Source organism: Chelmon rostratus, chromosome 19 (genome assembly GCF_017976325.1).
Source record: "Chelmon rostratus isolate fCheRos1 chromosome 19, fCheRos1.pri, whole genome shotgun sequence".
In the NCBI taxonomy this organism is placed as follows: Eukaryota; Metazoa; Chordata; class Actinopteri; order Chaetodontiformes; family Chaetodontidae; genus Chelmon; species Chelmon rostratus.
In genome coordinates, this window is record NC_055676.1 from 4,063,439 (window position 1) to 4,086,949 (window position 23,511).

Consider the following 23,511-nt stretch of genomic DNA (forward strand, 5'->3'; position numbering starts at 1 on the left):
TCACTGAAGCAATCAAGACCCACCTGACCACACACACACTGTCTGTTAATAATCTGTCAGTGCTCAGTTCCCTGACCTTATCCCTGTGGTTGTGCTCAGGTGAATCCAGTCACCTGCTCTTGTTTCATTGAAACTATTTTACTTGCTCGGCAATAGAGTAAATTTAACCCCTAAAACGTAACAGAGTTAGTGCATCCAAAATATGATATTATATCTGTGCTTTATCATCAGTGTTTAACTTGACATTTTGGTTCTGCAGGAGAACAGGCCTCCAGGATGAGGTGTACTTACTTCCTGTGTGTTTTAACCCTAAAATGTGACTGTTGTTTCATGGATAGTCCATACTACAGCAGGCCACATACTAATTGTTTACATTGTGAACTGTACAAGATGTATTATAGTATTTTGGTTTTGCAGGTAATATAGAAAAAAAATCAACATACTGTTTTGTACTAAGTGGAAATGAGGCAGTACAAAGTCCCTCTGTCATTGACATGCAGCTGCAAGCCGAGACTGAAAACTTAATGAAGCTCTGACATCTGAGAGTTGGCTGCTGAACAACAAACATTTCCATGCAGGAACTGGCCCAAATTCTCAAAGACTAATTCACGCATGTATGTTAATGCTTTGTAGCTTTCTGGGTGTGAGTTTTTCGCCCACAGACTCGGGTAATTAAAGTCAGAACCACGAATCAATTCAGTACTGAAACAATCTGTTAACTGATCACCTGATCACCATGAAGATACATGGTAACAATCAGCTGTTGAAGTCTTTTATCAAGCAAAAAATGATCTGGTTCCCTCTTCTTAAATGAGAGGATTGTACATTTCTAAATATTTTGGGCTTTGGACTATTTTCGAACTCACCACTTTGATCTATTTTTTCAGTATTTCCTAATGTTTTATAAACTAAAAAAATAATTAAAAAAATTCAGTTTAACCATCATTCATAATAATCATCTATCTATATTTTTTACATTGGGCGAGGTAGACAGTGGTGCCCAGTGGGCCGGGACTTTTCCCTGATAGGACACTGCTCAGGAAGTTGTATCCTTCAGACACAGAAATTAAAAAACAAAGCCACAGGAAGCGCTCAGAAATCCTACATATATTTCTGTAGAAAACAATATATTTATATTTTTACAAATATATTTTTTACAGTACATACAGCATTTACATATAAATATGATGATGAGTGATTTACAAAATTAAAGTCAGTGCTGTACAAATTGTATTTGCAGAATATCAACATTTTTGCAGTTGAAAACAAAAATAAACCAGACTTTTTCATGTCTGACATCTGATGTTGCATGTTGCCGATAAGTGAGAAGCTCAATAAGCAGTTTGAGCTGGAAATGTTGGACCTTTAGTGAAAATGGCATAAATAACAGTTCCAGTTTTTGGACTCTGCACCTGCACGAGGAGGATGTTTGTGTGTTTTGCAGGCTAAATAATTGCTATGTGCCTGTTAATTACACAGAGATAATTGAGGTACAAAGTGTGGACAAGAGGCTGAGGGCTTGTGAAATATAGAAAGACGTTGCTGCTTCTGTTTGCAATGACACATCTTTGTGTCATTTGCTGCTGAAACTGGGCAGATCGGAGAAGATAAAAGACAACAGGTCTGTCTGAACACCCACACTCCTGCTCTTTAACACTGAAGTGCTTGCCATGCACCACCAGGTAGTGGGCAAGTGTGTTCCATGCCTAAGAAATGCCAGCATGCAGTTCACTTAACCCACAACTATCCTAGCATGGCTGAGGAGTATTCAGAGGTAAGTATATCCCACAATGCACCACAGTGTCACATCAATCCCGTTGTTGGCAGTTTTCAGGACTGACAAATATCCAAAATTTCTTAAATGAAACCCATTAACCATTTAACATACTGTAGTAGGTCGCTGTGCTTCTAGAGGAGATTACTGGATTTCTGAGTGTGAGTTTGTTTTTCACTGTCATCTCAATGGAACTGTAATGCCGTATGACTGATTCTACTTAGTAGACCTTCATGTGAAAACAAAACTAAACCAACCGTGAGATCTAATAAACATCCCCACGCTTGCAGTCTTAAGCACTTGGGCACTTTTCTTGGCAGCTGAAAACCGTCACACAACGGCGAGTGTGAACGTTGGGACAAAGGGCCCACAGTGAACACATGACAAAGACAGACTCCCAGGATCCCACATGAGCCTGGATCCAAAGCTGGATGCATTTTTTTTTAGCTATTATTTGGTGTCACAGCGCCCCCCTGTGGCTGAAACACATCCCACCCACCTGACTGGCCAGACAGTGTTCAGTTTGCAAAAACAGAGCAGGCGTGTGATTAACTCAACAGATTTCTGCTCCATTAGAAAGTTTGCTAGATTTTTACAACAAGATTATATTCGTAATAACTTAATAATAATTCACATGTATGTACAGTAACTGATGTTTTCAGTGCACAAAAGAGGATTAGGATGGCTCGTTGTGTTAAGATAGTTTGTCTTATAGTATGTTCAATAATATTACATTAACTGTTGATAACTAATGCGTTTTTAGGTCCTTATGATCGATATAAGTTGCACACATAACACCTGGTGTCCTAACAGTCAGAGTTTTAAAAGGTTACTGTCCTTGCTGTTTAACATGAAGCTTTATGTTGCAGCAACAGGTGAAAAATATTTGTTTTCCACCCTGATCTGCATTAAAATACTGTGACAGGGACTTGATCTCTTTGATGAGATAGATTTCAGTTGCAGGGATGTCTCTGACCCCCCCTTCTTCTCTCAGGTGTATCTCTGTAAGCTGACTGTGTCGCTCAGGTGCTCACTGTCTTTGTGTAGGGCTTCTGCAGGCAGAGCGAGCCGTGGTGAGGAAGAGGATGGCTGTAGTAGTGTTCGATCAGAGCTGGCAGATTGGGGAAGGTCACCTCACTGTCCAGAAAAATGTAGTCCTCCTGTCAAAACACCCACAGTGAACAGGAGATGTTAGTCCTGTGTTGTAGATGTTGCGTTGTCATTACGCCTAATTTCTACACGTGAATCAAGTTTTGCATGTGGTCAAAACGGAGTCGAGAGCTGCAGGTTTCTTACCTCTTCAAACAGTCGGTAGTTTCTGGCTTTGCTTATACTGACATCCCACACCACCAGCACCTGGGCAACACACCAGAATGATGTTATGTGTCAGGATCAAAGGTTGGAACCTTTACATCAGTATCACAGACATCAGTTATTAAGACACAAGATTTGGTCTATTTTTGTCACTTAAATAAGCACAAGATACTGACTTGTTTTTTTCTTTTCACAGTATTGGTCTAACTGTTATTTTGTCTCTGCAGAAGTCTCGAATGCCAGAGTTTAACTATCCACTAAGTCTACAGACATGCTAGCTGCTATGTGAGGCTGTACAGTGGTGCTCTGTGTTAAATGCTAATGTCTGCATGCTAACATGCTGATGTTGAGCAGGTGCAATGTTCACTTACAGTAAATCTTCTTATTATTTATTATTAAGTCACTGATGACAGCAGCTTTTTATTATTTACCTGTGAGGTTTTGGTTCCTGATTTTCGGATGCCGTACAGTCCGTCCTGTGGAGGGACGAAGCTCTCTCTGAATAACCTGCAGGTAGAAACATCATCACAGGTTACAGGTCATCGACAGAGATGAACGTTATCACAGATGAGCTCCATGCTGATAGGAACTGTAGTGATCTGCAGCTGCAGATAAGAAAGACTGAAGAAGAAAGCACGCAGTGTTTTCGCTCATCTTCATGGGTTAAATTTTCATTTAAAATGCTTCTGATGAAACACACAAGAGAAACTACCTAATAAATACAGGAAGTAATGTCAGTAAAATAATTGCAAAAAAAAGCAGTTTTCCTATTTGCCACTAGGGGTCAGAAGTGCTGTACAAAGCAGCACAGCTGTGGCTGGCTGAAGGAATATTTTAGTTTACAGCTCTGTATTATAAAAAGAGTATGTGTCGTACTTTTCCACGAAGCTGGTTTCAGTCGTGTCAATGAACACAGAGTCTGGCAGCTGCACCTGCAGAGAGAAACACCTGGTTAAGCTGATATTAAACACACGCTCAGCAATAATATGAAAACACACACAGACACACACCTCTGAAAAATTCAAGTTTGCTCTTGTTTCTAAAAGATTTGCAGTTGTAGAAGAGACTGAAATACTGTAGATAAAATGAGCGAGGTCACACACATGACACGCACGCACACCTGATAGGTCATTTTTGGGGATTTTACATAGATTTAAACTCACTTCCTGGGGACTTGCCTTAACCATAACCATAACCATAACCATGACTTGTCAAACTCTGAACCTAAATCTGAACCAACCTTAACCACGGACCCAAAAACCCATTTGGACAAGCTGCCCTGAATTAAGTGGTCTGAAATTAGCTCATGTCAGAAAACACACACATGCATGCATGCATGCATGCATGCATGCACACACACATACACATAGATGCACACTAAGTTACAGGTATTAATTTCAGCCCTGTCCTCAGCTGTCAAAGCAAAACAAAAAGCTGCACTTAGGCTGAAAGTGTGTGTGAGCTGAGGGTGATTTACAACCGCAGACTTTGAAATGACTTCTGAACATTATTTCACAAGCTCAAAATCTTACTGATCCCTATTTAAGTCCAAACAAATCCAGTTCAAACTAAACACAGTAGCTGGAACGAAGATGATGAACTGTCAAGTAGTTGTTTTGTTGCTGTTTCTGTCTTTTATTTTTATGTTTTAATTCATTTAAATTCAGTTTTATATATATATATTGTGCCAAATCACAACAGAAGTTGTCTCAGGACACTTTCCATACAGACCTGGTACTGACCAAACTCTTTATGTACAGAGACCTAAAAGGTTCCCTCATGAGCAAGCACTCGGCGACACAACTACATTTTTTATGTTTTATCAAAACTATTTCCTGAACTTCATGGTTTACAATCTGGATAATTACTGTAGTTCCATCCTGTAAATAGATGAGTAGCATGTTGATAAAGGTTATACACATGTACAATACATGTTTCCGTATTACTTTAAGGTCGCAGCTGTTTTGTAACAGAACATGTCCAGTTTTCTGCCTTATTTTGAAATGAAAGGCCTGGTTTATTTCCACAGTTGAGGAAGGATGGAATGAGGTTCATAAGGGCTGAACTCTCATATGAGTTCCCTCTAATAGGTTGATTATTTCTCCAAGTGGAATAATCTTGAAATCGGTGCACCTGGTCTGAGATCGGTTGTGTAGTGTGTGCACCATCACGTCTACAAAACATCAGCCTGAGATAAAAATACTAATAATGTGAGCACCACAGCAAATCAGACATTGTTAAAGTCTCGCAGTATGCATGAGGTTTAAAGCAACATCTACAAATAGCACTTCAGAAGCCTGTGGTGAAGGTCAGTGACAGCTGTCACATCACTTCGATCTCGCTTACGTTCTCGTAGTCGTCATCAGACTCGTCTCTTCCGCTGTGTTTGGCCGTGTCTCGTTTCCTCCTGAAATCTGCGGGCGTCTCGTCTCCCAGCGAGCGGAAGCTCTGACCGTCTGGAGATGCTCTTCTGGGGGGAAAACACGAGTTACTGAGGAACCTTCAAGCAGATTTACTTTTTGTGTTTCTCCTGCTGTTTTTAAAGTATTCTGTGTTGAGTGTCGTGTTTGCTGTGAGTCCAGCTTACTGAAGCAGGGTTCCTGGCTGCTTGGACTTGGCTGCAGGCAGCTGGGGTTTGACTGTAGGTGGAGGAGGTTTGGGTACCCCTGGCTTACTGTGCAGTCCAGGTTTAAGTGGAGGAGAGAGTGGAGGATGGCCAGACGGTGGTGGGTGGCTGAGGGACATCTGGTTGAGAGATAGAGAGCTTGACATCGTAGATCTAAGGAGGGACCCGCCAATATTTGCAGAATGAGAAGGCGGTGGGCTCGGCTTGCTGCGGTGGTTGCTCATCAACCCGTGGTGGTTGTTGCCCAGCGATTGGCTCCCTACAGCATTAAGGGGGCAGTGGGTGGGACCATTTAGGACCATCCTGGTCTCTAATTGGTCACAGATAGGCAGAGTGGCGGGGGATTGGACTGATATGGCTGGCAGATTCCTCCAGTCTCTCTTGTCATCCCTTGGGCCCCCCACGGATGTGGCCCTGCTCTGCAGAGCTCTCTTGGCATTGGGGGGAGGAGGAGGTGGTGGGGTGGAAGACAAGGAGTTGTGCAGGTGGGGGGCGAAGGGGAGAGGAGGAGGCGGGCCTTTGGTGGGGTCCTTCAGTATGGAGGGAGGAGGGGCAGAGGGTAGGGGTTTTTTGGGGAGGGCGCTGGTTGGGATTCTGTGTTGCGGTGGGATGGGAGGAGGTGGACCTTTGTGGAAACTTGGACTGGAGTCTTGACGTAGCTGGAATGCTGCAGGCACTGGGGGAGGAGGGTAGGAGGGGGGCGGCCCTGTGGGTCGACCTAAAGAAACAACAAAGAAAAAAAAAATTAGACTGTTTTTTTACTTTGGCTAAATTATTGGGGAATTTTTGTTTCTATACATGTTTATTGCAGTTTATGTTTTCTCTAGATGTCAAATTGTAAGTACAACATACACACACCATACATAAATACAAATTACTGATGCATTGACACTGTGGGGTCCTGAGTCTCTGAATGTGACCTTGACCTCATTACTATCAGTTTTGATGCTGTAATGGTTGAGCTTTATTGTGCTGTTGCCTTCATTGTAACAGACTATATACAGGTCAGCTGCAATGACGTGTGCGCGCGTGTGTGTGTGTGTGTGTGTGTGTGTGTGTGTGAGACGTCACCTGTAGATGTCGGCGAGCAGTCGCTGTCTGGTTTCAGATAGTCCTCCTCATCGTCATCATCATCATCCTCACCATAGTCTGCACACATAAGGGAGCGACACCCAAGTTTAATAACACACAAGCGTGACGTGTGTGTTCTGTGTATGTGTTCGTTGAAGAGGTCTTACCGTCCTCCGCGTTATCGACGGGGTGTTTAATGTCCATGGGCCTCTCAATCGTGCCATAGAAACTGTCAGCATCTGAATCTGAGTCGCTATGGCAACAAAGAAAGCATAGATAGAAATTTGCAGATGAATATGTTGATGAATTTTAGCCACCAGCCAATCTGCCATTTGCCATTATTTCTATAAGATTTAGTTTTCAAGTGAGCTAGTTAGCTGATCTAAAATATTTCAGTTAAGGTTAGGGAAAGAAACCAGACTCTGTTTTCATTTAAGTAAATATATTTCCTGCACGATCTGTGCTGGCTGAGCAGCACCGAGACTCAGTATAATAAAATGAGCTTTTATTGTCCCTGGTCCCAACAACAGTATGTGTTCCGACTAAAAATGAACTCAGGCTGGGAGACTATCAAGCAAACAACTGTTTTAATTGCCTACATAAATTGTAAATTAGCCTGCAGAATTAGTTCTGAGCGGGGAAACACTTACTATTAGCCTGCTGGGTGGCCGAGGGGTTTTTTGGAAGCACTTTCTTTACTCTTTTCACTTCATTTGTGCTATTTTCTATCATACACAGTATAGTCATGAGGTTTCACTTTTTTATACCATCAACACAACTAGAATTTCTCAATTAAAGGTATTCCGTATCATGAATTATATGACACAGCATTGTGAAATATGATGTGGTTTGCTGACGTTACCTTGGAATGTGGCACTCATTTCTGTCGTTATAGTGATCTATCTCCCTCCGCAGGTATCGCATCCATTTCTGTAAAAGCAAAAACGATATGTAGCAAGTGTTTGTGTGTGACACATAGACACATAGATGAATATATATGACAATATACATACAGTATATATGTCACAAAGAGGAACTAGAAAATATCTAGCAGTTCCAGAAAGAAGGTAACATAAATATATATGGTAGGTGTGGTTGTTCTCACCCTCCTCTCGTCCTCGCTGGCTGCAGAAAAAAACCACGTCCTGTGTTTCTTGCTAAAGTGGACGATCTTGAAAGGAAACACATTACTGGACGTTGTCTCCTCTGCTGCTCTCATCACTCTGTGGAACAGATGCTATGTGTTATGAAATATTTCCACCCATTAAAAGACACACGCATATTTGAACGCTGTGTGTGAGCCTGTTCAAACGACCCTAATGAACAACTTCTACTGGTGGCTTTCAATTCAGATGGGCATGATTACAGCCAGTCAAGTGATACATCGACAGTGAGTGGACAGTTAATACATTGTTACAAATACTGAAGCACTTTGTCATTTCCTTGGTTGGCATGAGAAGATGCTGCTGCTGAATGAAATGTCTTATTGTACTGATCTTTAACTCTCACTCATATGGGCTCAAACACTGTAGATGAAACAAGATGCCATTCAGTGTGAACTGAACCTTGAAAAGCTTCCTGGTGTTGCCCACCACTGCTCAGAGACGGCGCCAAGCAGTGTGATGTGGGGAAGTTGAGAAAGGTTCAACTTTATTCAAATGTCCTGTGATGCACAGGAGGCGGCTCAGCTGACAGCATTTAACAAAATGCGCTTCGGTATAAATGCAGAAGCACATTTTTTAATGCTAAAAAACAGCGTCACTGACTGAGGACTTGAAGCAGCTGAACACTTTTCACTGACCTGTTGTAGCCGTTGAGAGAGAACGCTCCCTGTGGTGCAGGAGAGGTACTGCTCTTAAAGTAGTACACACAGCCCTTGTGGATGATGGTGTACCTCAGAGGCCCTGGAAGACAGGCAACAGATATTAAGCATGTTTCCATGCATTCCCCATTCGTAATGCAACTGAATATGAGCATAAAAATGATGCAGCGCTAACACCTTTGACATCTGACAAGGCTGAAAAGGTTGACTGAGGTGTGTAAAAGTTTGAAGTTTACAGTATATTGTCAGACATTGATCTTATTCTGTCTGCCCACACTTAATGTTTTTACTCTGCACTCACATTTCATGAGGCTGAACTGGCTGCCTCCCTTCTTATGGAGGTATCCCGCGGTGGAAACTCCTCCTGGCATGGTGAGGAGGTTCTGAGCCCCAATGGCTCGCATCGGCACCGGCCAGCACACCTCTGGAGACGACATGGTTCTACCAGGAGAGGAGAGAAGGGTTTTAGTATTGTATTGTTGTGTGGCAGGTCTACCAGTGAAGACCTCAGGACTTGCACAAGATCACAAGAAAATTTAGCACTGAATCCCAGCAGAGGTTTTGTGAAGAAATTCGTTTTTTTTAATACCGTCAGGATAAAATAGGACAAATTAGATATTTGAAGATCCAGAAAGGATTTAAACCCACAATCTCTCTGTTACCAAAGGCTGCTGAGTCCTCCAAATCAATACAAACACAGTGACAGACAACAGGTGGATACCTTTAATTCAAATAAGTGCAGTAGTTCATGAAAAATAAGTAAAAACCTCTGAATATGCCCTATCTTACAATGTATTTTAAAAATGGGTCTGCACCAGGAGCAGATCAGCAGTAAAAATCAGCTTGTTCCTCTTTCTCCTGTAACCATTTTTGTCAATATCAGGGGAAGCGCAAACCCAATGTGCTGCTGTAACCTTTAGTTGACCAAAAAATTGATGTTTCACTGGACTAGTGAAAGCCACTGAACAGGGGATTTATCACCATGGAGAATAAATATAATAATTTTTGTTTTGTTTTGAGAAGGTTTTGTGTTTAGGGTGAGTCACTGGTACATTAGAATGAGTGCTGGTGGGTCGGGGGGGTTGAAAGTCCTCTAAAACATTTAAAAATTCTTTGCCCTCTCTGAGGTCCTCTGCTAATTGGTAGGAGTTAGAACGATAAGAGTCTCATCAATAACTGATGGGAACATTAACAGATCCTAACTTCATGCAAAGCTAGGAACCTGAATAACAATGGCAATTTATTCAGTTATGATTATGATAACATTTGATTACATGATGACAATATTATTTTGGATGGCGTGTGTGCCAATATAGCTATTTTTTAAGTATTTTTTTTCATATCAATATATTTGGGGGGTGGTAAGTGAGCATATTTGAATATTGGGGAGAATGTGTCCCTGTATATTACAATTCTGGCGCTGGTGTCAATATATCTATGATATGTTACTGTGTGCTTCCTCCTTCTGTGTAGTTCTTTACAGGCCCCTGTGCTGCGGCACACTGTGTTATTTTGGGCTGTCCCACATGGGAGATAACCACTGCTAAACCTTGGTGAAAACTTTGGCTGTCAGTCCACAGTCATATATCTCAGATCCCACAGTGAGACACAGCCACTGACTGCCAGGACCAAACGCAACAATTAAGGACCCAAATCACACTGCAACTCCTGCTGCAAGCCACACACACACTCACACATACTCTGCCTCTCAAAACACAAACACACGAAAACCAACTTTGGTGAAGTCTCAGGTTTGGAAAAGATTGCGAGATGCCTGAAATCCAGCATGCATGATAGACTCCTCAGGTGTTTGCTACTGTGTGGCTGGTGTATTCACTCTTTTATGAACACCTAGCTGAAGCAGGAGCTTTTTAAATAATCCCAGCTGTTACAGGACCAAGTGAAACTCCCACTGATGCAGCAGGTGTCATTATTAATGGAGAGAGCTAATGGACGGATGGATCTAATGGCTATTGCTACAAACAGTTCATATTCATGTGGGGAAAATACATCACCTGGAATTCATTAAATAATGACGAAGTGGGATACTTAAACATTTCTCTCAATCTCAGAAATCGCTTTTCTTCATAAAGCTCTGTGCATGATCCAGGTGGGACTGCTCAGGTGTCGCCTACCTCCTGTTGAGCCTCCTGTTGATGCTCTGAACAGCAGCGCTCTCCCTCAGCCGGCTGACTGTGGAGGCTAACACTGTGGATGCCAATGCCGGCAATAGGTCCATGACAGAGATACTGAACAGACAACCGACTGGTCTCCAGCTTGTTCTTTTCTTTCTCTCCTCAGTGGGTTCACTGTTGCGTCTCATCGGATCCAAACACAGAACTGTCTGGTTTTCTGCCTCCTTTCACCACACTCTCTTCATTTCACTCTCTCTGATGCTCTCTCAGTATCTGCTGATCTCTCTCTCTCTCTCTCTCTCTGACTGCCTTTGTTGATTTCTATCTCTCTCGCCCTCCCTTGCACATAAACACACTCAAACTGCGATGGTGCACTTACGCAAACACACTCACACTCAGTTCCACATGAACACACACGCATCCAGTGCAAACAGGAAACACATAATGTCCTGAGACATTTTGCTTGGATCCAAGGCTTCATGTAGTGTGTATGTGTGTGTTTGTGTGTGCGTGTGTCAGTGTGTGTGTGAGAGAGAAAGAGGGCAGTCATCAAAATAAACATTAAGGGAAGTTTTTCATCTTCTAATGTGTTTATGTTTAACTTCCAGTCTATCTGCAGCATCTACTGACCTCAGATGGAAAGGAAGGGAGTGTGTGTGTGTGTGTGTGTGTGTGTATGTGTGTGTGTGAGAGAGAAGCCCAGGAATGAAGACCTCTATATTCACCGGGATGTCTTGCCAAACTCCACTCCCTTTCACTGAGATAAAAAACCCTGCAGGAATGGTTGTTTGTCCACTCAGCGTCCTAAATCAAATCTGCCTTCTCCACAATTGATTTAAGTGTGAAGTGACCTAAACATACAGTGTCTGGCTGGTTGACATTACAAATGATTGCACTCCACTGAGTCTTCATATTAAAGTCTGTTTACTGGCATGGTTAATGCCTTAGTATGTTTCAAATGAACTAGACTGTCTAAAGCCAGGAGCAGATGTTCCAATGGTCAGATGTTCTCTTTGGAAGGTTATAAGGTTACTCAAAGGAATTCAGAAATCTCATCTTCAGTTGTACCTTCATTCACCCTGTTGGCAAAAAGTGCAATGTTGAGTCAGGCTTCAAGAATTAAAGAAGAAAAAGAGAAAAAGCATTTGAAACATGGGAGTCTGGACAGGGAGAGAACGAGAAGCTGATTAAAAAAAAGGAGGCGAAAACCTGCCTGAGACACAATTAATCATCAGGGTGGAGCTGCTGCTTGTTTCTGACCTCTGCATGCCCTGGTGAATGTGTGTGTGTGTGCATGTGTGTGTGTGTGTGTGTGTGTGTGTGTGTGTGTGTGAACCAACAAAGGCAATCATGTGGTTTGTTTTTCCAATGCAACGTGTACTGATGACCAGCGTGCACAACACACACACACACACACACACACACACACACACACACACACACACACACACACAGATAAATGGCGTTCATTCTGCAGTTAACTAAACCTCATCTCAGTCTGAGTGAGGTCAAAGTTCACCAGCTGCTTATCAACGACACAAGGATTTCCTGAAGTCCTGGTTCAGCGACAGCAGAGCAGCCACACAGCCGTCAGACTAACCTGAAACAACACGATGCCGCTCTGACAGAGCGGTTTTCTCCTGTTTCCGAGAGGAAGAAGGCCTGAAAGTCTACATTTCAGCATTACTCCACCTTTCCACTGACAGAGGAGGACGATTTGCTCAGGAGATAGAACCGATGGACACAGGAGGGACGGTGGACACACTGAACAAGTGTCAACATGACATTTCACACCAACTTCAACACACGCCTTTCTGTTTCATTGTTTCTTCAATCATTTACTCTTTAAATGACTGTTCAACTGCTTTCAGTGCTCACATACAGTACAAACTGCGGGGTGGAATCTTGAAATTCAAATTATAAACACTTTCTGTGATTTCCACTGCTTTGGGCTCATTCAAAAGACGCTTCAAACCCCGCCAGTGCTTCAACTTCAGCGGACACTTCAACTGCTTTCAGTGCTTCAACAAAAACTGCATCTGACAATTTTTTTGTTTGGTATTCAATGATAGATAGATAGATACATAGATAGAAGAATAATTATTCTGAAGAAACTAGTAATGTTGTGACAAATAAGTTAGAATTATGAGAAAATGTTATATTATTACAACATAAGAGAGTTTTATTCTACAAGAATGTTAGAAAGAAAATATGATGAATATTGAACTTCATTCTCAAAGCCTCTTTCCCTCCTGGTGTCCCTAATATTCTGCTGCAGCTTTGTGTAGTTACTCAAGTTTAACAATGAACAATTGGGTTAATAAAAGCCTTTTTTTTTTGACAATCAAATTTTCTGACAGCATGAACAGAAAAGGGAATCTCGTCCCTGACGACTGAGATCCAGTAGATTCACTCAGTTTTCCGAATAAGTTCTTGTGTCAGATGAGGTCACCCCCTCCATTTAGAGGAAATGATGAATGAAACAGTGAAATGCAATCTTGCTCTGCCGGCAGGGTTGCGGGAGTTCTGCGTATTGACGCTTACCCAAACAATTTCCTCCCACTGCAACACGACGCAGCTAACATGAAAAGATGCCAATTGAAACTTTCCACAGCTCACAGTTGCGTCTCCAACGCTACATCAGTGACTCATTAAGCGTTTGTGCATTAGCTTGTATCACACGGCGCTCTGCTAACATGCAGCCTGGTTTGTTGATGTTTCATCTTAAAGGAATAGAAGTGTGTTGAGGTTTCGAACCCTCTCACCCCAAGCTCTCCATCCTGAACTCTGCTGTCGTTTGCGTGCCAGAGATGCTAATCAGAGAGCAGCTGTTTGTCAGGAAGGGAAGCACAGGAGCTGCTCACGTACCAGACTCATTCAAACACATTTCCTCCCTGGACACACACAACACAAAACAATGTCTGGGTTCAAAAGTGATCCCAAGTGGCTTTCAGTTGAAAGAGATATGTATGTAACTCTGGGTTTTCAGGCGATTTTCCGTGATGTTGAAGCCTTTTTATGGAAAAGACCATCAAATCAACTACGGGTAAAGTGTAACAAGATCAGAATCTGATTGGCAAACGTCACTGTCTGCTCCCTTTTTGCAAACAGAGGATTTAAGGATACCTATCTACCTATTTACCTACCTACTTTAACAAAACAACACCTAAAACTGATGCAGATGTTTAGTGGAAACAATAAGGAAGCTGCTAGAGTACAAAAATAACCCAACATTTCAGCCACAGAGCCTGCAAGATCTTGCAGAGGGCATAAAGTGAGTGTTGTATGAGTTTTTTTTTACCTCACACTGCAGTTATGTAGTAAATAAATGTCTTTCGAGGATGTGTCTCGTCTGGGCTTGTAAACCTCTTACCTGTGACAAGTCTGTGAACAGTTTATCTCCTCCAAAGAAGAGGGAGGGCTGCTCTGGCCTTACAAGAAGAGTCTGACGACAGCAGACTGACCAGATTCTCACAGGGGAAATTGAAACTGAAACTAGAGCAGGTGTGAGATGGGAAACCCCTGATGAATGTCATCGCAGAACAGTATTCCTGTTAAATTTCCTCATGACAGCGTGACAGTGGCAGGGGAATACAAGAAATCAAAATTTTTAACTTAATTTTGCCCTTAAAATACAGTGTGGAAGCTCTGAGTAGAGTCTGCAGACTGTCCCTCACAAGCTCCACCAGTCAAAGGGATAAGGCAATGCTATGAAGCGTAAGACAGGAGTTGTCCTCTTGTCTTGGACTTATCTTCTCGACAGCCATGAGGTCATGGTTTGATCTGTGAGCAGAACCACCCATCAGACCCATCTCCATGACAACAGAGCAAACTCTTTCATTGAGGAGGACTGTGTCGTTCGGCTGAAAGCTCAGAAGTGGACAGCATCTCTGGATCTCCTGACTGTATTTTGCTCTATTGTGCTGTTTTGTTGAGAGTAAATTCTTTTCTGTAGCCCTTTGGGTGATTATCTATAGGCCAAAACAGATTTAAATTTACCTCCAGCTCAGCATCTGTGATGGCGCGGCACACAACAGCTGCCAGGTGTCTACGACAAAAAAATGCGTGTGGCTAACCAGCGGCCCTGCTGCGCAGCGAGGAAAGTGTGTGTGTTTTAGGCTCAGACCTGATTATCAAGCCCCCCCTCTGCCACCGCAAGACACACACACCAATGCACAAACCGAAGGCAGATGGAAAGGTCAAGCTGAACCGCTGTCCCAGATGCAGCAGACGCAGAATAACGGCCGTCCAGCCCAGGAAACAAGCACCGTCACACAGAGCGAGGTCTTTACCTACAGCACACTTCCTGTTCCCCTCGACGGCCGACCACCATGGTTCCTCCACCGGCTCGGCTTCACGTTTTCACAGACACCTTAATAGGTGTGAACAGTCGACTTGAAAGTGAGGCTTGGTACTTTAAGAGAGGTTTATCTGAAGTCAGAAGTGCTTCCTCTTCCACTCTGGTTTATTTGTCCAGATGAATGATTAACAAGGCTGTGACAGAGTGTGTGCACACTGACGACACAGAGGGAAAACCATCAGAAAATAAAAACAGTGACTTCTCAGAAAGGGTCCACCGAGGAGAGGGGATCAGGACACGTGCCTGAAAGGGCGAAAAGCATTTTGATTCATACGCTTCAAAAACAAGGATCTTTCTTTCACTGTGGTGCTATGATTTATTAGATATTTTGTGTCAGACTACAAATGATTCTTATATTTTTTACTTCATGTTGTTGTAGATGAGGCAGTCCAGTTATGGAAATGATGGATTCCCTTGTTATGTTTTCTTATTGTTCTGATAAGTTGTTTGCATCCGTTTATACAGTCTGCCATGAGACATACTGCTTTTCATACTGCTTGTCTTTTCATCTAGCCATCACAAGGTCAAACACTTTTTCACATTTTTTACATGTTTTACATTTTTTCCACTGCTTTGGGTTTTAACTAAATACTTATATATAAATGCATATATGTATGTATGTATGTATACACACACACACACACACACACACATATATACACACACACACACACACATATATATGTATATTAGCAAAAGATGGTGAACATGGTAAACATTGAACATCAATGTGTTAGCAAGCTGTTGTTATGATTTAGCTGCTTTCATAAGATTGTTCGATTTGGATCGTTTTGAGCAGAATAATGTCCTTGACATCTTCTATCATGTATTTACCCATCAGGTCCATATCCAATTTCTTCTCCAAGCTCTCAAGGCAATGATAACATTTTGCTTTTAATGTTTCTTAGCAAAAAAAAGGAGGTGATGATGAGATTGTGCGTCAGTGGGTTTGAGGAAGGATCGCAATGTTTTAACGTGGTTTACGGGACCAAAGCGTGTGAGTGAGTTTTATCTGATGAAGGTCAGAGGACCATTAATGAAGCGAGTAAATGTGGCCGACCAGTGTGTGGGAATCTTTGGTTCCTTCTCAATGAACAAAAACAGAACAGAAAACCTACTTTTACTTTACACACACTCGCAGCAGTGGGCTCATACACAGCTGAAATAGTAAAAACAGGTCCTCTTTCTCTACCTGTGGCTTCCTATACACATGATCACTTCCTACATCCAAATATGGCAATGCTAGTCCACAGGAACTGCACAGCCATCACAGCTCCAACGGCTGCAGGAATCCTCTTAGACTAACACGCATGCACAGACACACAAACACACACGCACACACACACACACACTACAGGTCTTCTGCTGTGACTTTTCAAAGGTTAAAAATCTCCCTTTGTTTCCTTCCTGGAGTAAAAACCGCAAAGAAAACAAAAATACACAGATAGAGAGTTTATATAGATTGAATGAGGCGGTAGAGAGAGAACAAGAGGCAGGAAGAGAGAGAGACAGCATTGAGATTTTGCACTGACTACATGCCCACCCTCCTTCCCCCCGACATGGGGTAGAAAATGAGAGCATGTTTCCTGTAAACGTTACCTTTTTCATCATCTCTGTCTCTGACATGAACCTTGCTGAGGAATTACTGTGGCAGCAACCGACAGCTGATGTGACTGAGGCACCGTCACTCATTATCAGCGTCATGATTTTCCACTGGAAAACAAAATGCATCTGTGTCTCACCTAACACCCAATATATGAGTCAGATATCTGTGTAAAGCTTTGTTTACACAAGTGTAGAGTGAGAAGTAATCAAAAACGGCTGAAACCTGGACCTGCAGCAAACTACAAGGATCTTTCATTTTGTGTTTCGCTTTTGGTGGCCCCTGTGGACGAAAGCAGCCTTCACCTGGCTTCACCTGGTGTGTGCATTTGTTTTGGGCATCTATTAGTGGCTATGTAATATTAATAACTGTAATATGATGGTGGTGAAACAACGTTCCCTTTGTTTTAGTACCATTCACACAGTCAGGTTACATGTAAGCCTACAGCTGACAGATTTGGCTGCTCATAAGAGTAATTTTGTGGAGGAAACGAAAGTTATCAGCGTTGCCCATATCACACAGCTGCGTCAGAGGAGGAGGCCCAATTCAGGATCAGCTTGAATCCTTTTAAATCCTCAAATTCGCTGCATCTGTTGAGTGACTGATGAAGTTTAACAAATTTGAGTCGCTTGTGCTCTGTCCCTTTGTTGTCTTCAGTCTGTTCTTTTCCTTTTCTCTTTGCTGAGCCCCAGCCCCTCTATTAGCCATAGCCATGAAATATACTTTAAAAAAATAAAATTCTCCATGTAAAAATCCCCTGCTGCTTCCTTTCAACTGGCTAATGTACTACTTAGTGCAAAACTCTTCTAAACTACGTGCCAGAATCTGACCTGGGGACAGCATTAAGAATAACTATACAGAAAGAGGCCAGTCTTCTTGCTGGCGGTCTTGTTTACTTATGTAGGTCATATGGAGGCATCAGTATTAAGTTTAGACTGTTTCATGTGTTTGCTTCTGTATCTGCATATTTTAAATCAAACCATACCCTATTTGTGAACGACACTTTCTACTCAGTTATTAGGTCACATAGCGTCCTCCTCTCAAACCACTCAAAGGGAAAATTCATTCATCTTCACCAAACCAGCTTCAAGGGTATTTTGAGGGTCTCAGATATAACCTGTGTGCCCAAAATGACTAAATGTTTGCCTATTGTAGGAAAAAAAAACCTGTGAGCTCGCCACAGTGTGATTTACCCACAGTTTGAGGTATTTGTCTTACTCTGTTGCAGTGGTGGAAAGTAACAATTACGTTTACTCAAGTACTGAACTTAACTTTAATTGTGAGATAATTTTTACTTTACAAGAGCATTTCCATTTTATGCCGACGCAATTCGGAGAGAAATATTGTACTTTAATTCACTACATTTATGTTCCAGCTGAAGTTACTTGTTACTTTCCAGATTAAGGCTTTTTTTCACAGAAAAAAACATTTGATAAGCTTGTGGTTCCCAGCCTTTTTTGCTTGTGACCCCTTACAAAAAACAGTTTCTAGTTGGGGCCCCCTGTTACATTTTCCAAGTCTATATGTTGTTTGCATGTCCCCTCTGAACTTCTCAAATGGTTTCCCATAATAATTCCAGTTTCAACATGGTCAAATTATTCAATATTTCACAAAAAGCAAAAATTAGATAAAGTTTTGTTACTTTTTTGTCCTTTCCTGCCTGGTTTATCATTTCTGGAACTGTGAAAGTATATAACTATGTATGAAGTAAAATTAGCTCCACCTGAACCTGCTACAGCTGTAAACAGCCACATGCACATTTGCACCAAGAGCAGCAGGACGTGATCCACTGCCTACTTGCATTTGTAATAATGTACTTTGCAATACGGTTACATCACGTTCAGCCTCTGTAATCAGGCTTCATTTAGTATAACAGCCTCACACAGGTTTAATGCTCTCTTACCTTATTTTTGTGTTTCTGTCGCCTAACGTAACTCTGCTGTGTGCTTCACGACAGCACATGATGCCTTTAATATCAAACTGTTTCCTCCATCCTCCCATTGAGGAGTCTTTTGGGAACAAAGGTCGATTCAAATAAACTTGTCCATGCTGGCTGTAGTTTCTTTACAGTGACGGCACAGAGAGGGAGTGAGTGTAGAAAGTACAGTATGTGTCACGGTTTCGGCTACAGTGTTCCTCTTCAATCTGCTACAAACGGGCAGTTTCCATTTCAAGATCGTCCAGTAAAAGCTGTCAAAAATGCCACGATTTCAAATGTGTTGTGAAAAAAGCAAGAATGCCCACTTCTGATTTTCTTAGCTTGCTCTCAGTGCTGTAGACTGACAGGTGCTACGAAACAGCGCCTCAAATGAATAATTCAGCAATTCCAATCAACAGACAAAGGCAACACTGACAGGAAATCCCTCGCTGACCACTTGGGTAACTGGGTGTAAACTTTACCAAATCAAATAATAACCAATACAGATGATGAAACCTCCAACTGAGTGGTGTTGCAAAGCCGGGCTAATACCAAAGCTGATAAAAAGAACCACTGAATGACCGATATCTGAAATCCGAAACAACCTACGAGAAATCCCTTCAATCCCTCAAACAAGTCTTAGAACTGGTCACCAAACTGAGGCAGGTTGGGACGACTTCCAGTGAACTTATGCTGTTACACATCCTTACATTAGGCAGCAAAAAAGTGGACGTCAGAGACATCAAAGATGAAGTCAACAACACAATGTGCGCCAGGCTCACAAAGAGCGAAGACAACTTACATGACACTCCTCTGTTCCCGAATACACATCCTGACGCTCGGCTTGGAGCTCCGTGCAAACGACTTCTTCCTCACGGATGGAGCGGACAAGTCAGTGGACATGACGACAGCAGCACAACGCAATAAACCAGCATACTTTTCAACCGCGTGGAGCGACAGAGGACGGATGCACGGTTGGATGGACCGAGTGCAGAATGGATAGAGACACAGATTCAAGATTAAAATCGGTGTTAGATTTGGAAGAGCAGAGTAAGAATACAGATCAATGACAGAAAAGATGGAAGAACAGATGAACAGAGTAATGACTACTGGCAGAAAATAGAAAACAATTAAAGAAGTGAGGAGATGGGAAGATAGAACGATCAGTCGCGTTGGTTCGGAAGTCTGTTGGAGGTCTGAACCCTTGATACTCCGCCAGTCATTTCCTGGAGGGGCCTCCTCCTCCAGCCCTGGCTTCTTATTGGTCAGCCGACTGCAGCATGTTCCTTCCTGCTTCCTCAGAACTACAGTGTGATTGGCTGCGACATACAACCCACACCACAACACACACATGCCTCACACACTCGGACACACAGGACCTGAGAAAGGGGCTGGGGGACTTTCCACTCTGTGAGACTGAAACAATACAGAGGTCAAGCACGTACACACACACACACACACACACACACACACACACACATCTACATACAGCAAATATTACCTGAAACATAACTGTTCCTGTGTTCCTGTGTAACTGCAAGCGACCTAGACCGTCTCTAACAACTTCCCTGTGTCCTTGTACGTCCTCATACGCACTCTGTGCTAAGACTAGAGACACATTCTGCTTCGTTATTTTAGCCTCCACAGTTAGCCATGACAGTCTTTTGTGCAGACACCCATATTAGTATGGACAGAACAATGTAGAACTAACCAGAAGTTTTTTTCTGGATATTTTCCAGCAGCACTTGCCCAGATGACTGGATAGAACTCCAGGTGCCACTGAACAGGTGACGTCAGAGCATCGATTATGTACGAGCCAAAGTGAGTATCAGATTGCGCATTTATTTTATGTTTTTGTTGCGCACATTCTTGTGATTATGGTCGTTTCTGGTGATGGTGAGGGGTGTGGTTTTCATTCATATATTCACCTGTTCAATGGCATGGCAGGTATTTTGAGAGAAAGAGGGTGAGTGTGACTCCGATATTTTCTGTTGACCGTCACGACTCTTTTTGTTTATAGCTATTCGGAACGCTTTTGTTTATCATCATTGGTTGAAATAAACAGAAAGTTGGAAAGCGTATCTTGATATCACTGTGTATTTTATCATAAGCTATGTGTCACAGGTAAGAGCCTGCTCAGCCTCTCAGCGGCCTTTTGTAGCCGCTTTAGATTTATGACAGAAGATGGAACACATGCAGAACATTATTAGTGATGACCTTTCAGATCAAACTGGTCACACCAAGACAGTAAGTTATCTAATTTAGCACCCAGTGATCTGGTTTTACTGACCTGATCAGCTGATATCCCACCTATAGACAAGTTAGCACAGTGACGTTAGCAAGAACATTTCTACTGCCACCTACATACAACTCAGCGAGTAGATACTGTCTCAGCTCTGCCAAAGTTTGTGATGCACAAAACACAGTTGAGTCATCAGCATACAAAACTACATCAGCACTATAATAATAATGTAGCACCTGATTGAAGATTATCTTCTCAAGTGTTTTATTCAGCACGGGGAGTATACTAAAGAGTTTTCAGTTCCTGTCAGTGAGATCTGCTTTTCCATGTTTGGGTAAAGGTATGACTTTAGACTCTTGCCAAAGATCCAGTAAATGATAAAAAAAAAAAAAAACCTCGTCCTGGTTATCTGTACTAGAATAGGTTTGATTTGAAAGAGATCACAACATCCCCTCAACCTTTTCCTGGCTAACCTTATCAAATGCAAAACTGCATATTTTATCACTGATAGTGCTGTTAACACAGTTGTAAGTTAAGTTAGTGTCATCCAATTGATTACAATATCTCAAACTGTCCATCTTGCTGATGAAAAAGTTGTTTGGCCTGGTGATGAACTGCCCTGCACATCCCACATGCTCTTTAGAATTGTCGGACTTCTTGCACATTTTTTCAGTCAAAATTCTCCATAACTTTTTACGATCGTTTACAGAGCTGCAATTCTTGCCGAATCTGACACATACTGGACAAAAGCAAGTGTTTGGTTTTCGATAAGAAAACCTTCTTATTAATTCATGATTTGCATTGCAAGGTTATGCTCGCATGTAATGTGTAATTTGGTGTTGGGTTGTAACCATTAGTTGCTGTCCATGTAGAGTGACTTAAATTTGTTAGAGAAGTTTAAATACAACATATATTCTTTGCAGCATCCATTTTGTTTCCACATCATTACTTAAAAGCTGATGAACATACTGAGGTCAGAAGAACGACCTCCCAGCTCGGGAAACGGGACCAGCCGGGGACCATGTGAATGCACGATCAATACAGAACATTTTGTTATTGCAAACAACAACAGAATTAACAGAATAATTGAAAAATGGCCTAGAATTTCAATTCAATTTCAATTCAGTTCAATTAAATCCAATTTAATGTGTGTGTGTGTGTGTGTGTGTACCTTCTTATATTAATGTACCTTGACTCAAAATAAATCCGATCAATTCACCCGATATGCCATTTTCACAACTCACAGTACGGAAAGCACAGGTCTGACTAATAAAAATGAATTCCATTCAGCTGCTGCGGCTTCAGAGTATGACGTGAAAATGTATGCTGCACCTTTTGGCCTTTCACTGAGCCTGCACACTGAGGAAAGCATCTGCTGCAGAGCACGGATGCTGTTCCCAAAACATGATTTTATTCTCAGTTATTGTTTATGGATTTTAGTGTACTTCATTTCTTACGTACTGTACCCTCTTATGTCATTGTTTCTTAATTTATGTGACTTGACTGCTCTGAGACTGCAGTCTCCCTTTGGCATGAAGAAAGCACTGACTCACTCCCTCTCTTTCTCACTCTCGCTAAGTATCAGTGGTGGAAAGAAAGAAAGCAGTGCACATTTACTCAGGTATTCCCAGTTCATGCTCCTGTATGTTTCTATCTTCTACATTTCAGAGGGAAATCTTGTTCTGTTTTTCCAATACATGTACAGTATCTGACAGCTCTAGTTAACAATTACTTTTCACATTAAGATTTAGCATAAAAAACAAAAGATTCTTTAAAGGTACAATGTTACTGTTGAATTAATGCATCATCTTCTCTACAAATCTTGTGTCCACTCTATACCTGTACATATTGTTTTGAATACACTCTGTCGCAAAGACAAAGACAAAGACCTTCACTTTCCACTTTCCCCCCAGCCAAACGACCAACAACACAGCACATGCTGCATTTGTTTCCAAATTTCTGTTAAGTATTTTCTGGCATGCGTTGACAAAAGCAAACTGGGTTGGTTTCATGGGATTTTACGTTTTTACAAAATGAACACAGTGATAACATATTTTCTGTCTGTTGATTTTCATTTGAAACGAGTAGACCATCCAGTCAGCCTGACTTTGTTCCGTAAGTCATCCTTCATTTTCCCAGGAGATCACACCCTGTGGGCTCCTCTAGGGAACCAGATTGTGATTGTGCAGCTGACATTGACTTCATAATTGTCATGACCCGTGCCATGTTTTGTTTAGTTTTCCTCTTGTTGATTCTTGCCATTGCCTCATTTAGTTAGTGCTGTCTCAGTCATGCCATGTTTTATGTAAGAGTTTTTGTATTGTCTTAGTCTCCATCCTTGCCCTGTCTTGTTTGTATTTTGTTAAGTTCCCCATTGTGTCTTGTCTCTGCCTGGGTTTTGTTACTTCCTGTTTTATTTTGAAGGTTTATGTTACGTTTATTGGTTTACTTTACTTCCTGTGTTTTCCCACCCTTGTGATTGTCTGATTGTTTCCACCTGTGTGTCATTAGTGTTCCCTCCTTGTGTATTTAAGTCTGTGTCTTCTCCATTGTCTTTGTCGGGTTGTTGTCTGTGTCACCTAGATGTTCTGCGCTACCTTGTCCATGTCACCTTGCCATAGTTATAGCCTTAGCCATGTAAGTGAG

The 23,511-nt window shown here is 42.0% G+C and overlaps 1 protein-coding gene across 4 annotated transcripts in view; it reads right to left on the bottom strand.

The window, feature by feature from the left end:
* Positions 1–1,098: 1,098 nt before the first annotated feature.
* The window catches only part of sh3bp2 (SH3-domain binding protein 2), a 28,785-nt gene continuing 6,372 nt past the window's right edge, over positions 1,099–23,511 (bottom strand). Inside the window, exons 1-13 of one of the 4 annotated variants that reach the window (XM_041960194.1) lie at positions 19,426–19,801; positions 8,909–9,048; positions 8,587–8,689; positions 7,891–8,008; positions 7,648–7,715; positions 6,953–7,038; positions 6,786–6,863; positions 5,676–6,432; positions 5,435–5,558; positions 3,965–4,020; positions 3,520–3,595; positions 3,071–3,130; positions 1,099–2,934 (exon numbers count right to left, since the gene is read on the bottom strand). In XM_041960194.1, coding sequence (XP_041816128.1) covers positions 2,797–2,934; positions 3,071–3,130; positions 3,520–3,595; positions 3,965–4,020; positions 5,435–5,558; positions 5,676–6,432; positions 6,786–6,863; positions 6,953–7,038; positions 7,648–7,715; positions 7,891–8,008; positions 8,587–8,689; positions 8,909–9,048; positions 19,426–19,526 — 1,905 coding nt within the window. In that variant the 5' untranslated portion in view covers positions 19,527–19,801 and the 3' untranslated portion in view covers positions 1,099–2,796. Of the gene's footprint in view, positions 2,935–3,070; positions 3,131–3,519; positions 3,596–3,964; positions 4,021–5,434; positions 5,559–5,675; positions 6,433–6,785; positions 6,864–6,952; positions 7,039–7,647; positions 7,716–7,890; positions 8,009–8,586; positions 8,690–8,908; positions 9,049–10,742; positions 10,995–19,425; positions 19,802–23,511 lie in introns of those variants that run through there. The other 3 variants (XM_041960193.1, XM_041960192.1, XM_041960195.1) reach the window with 3 other exon arrangements.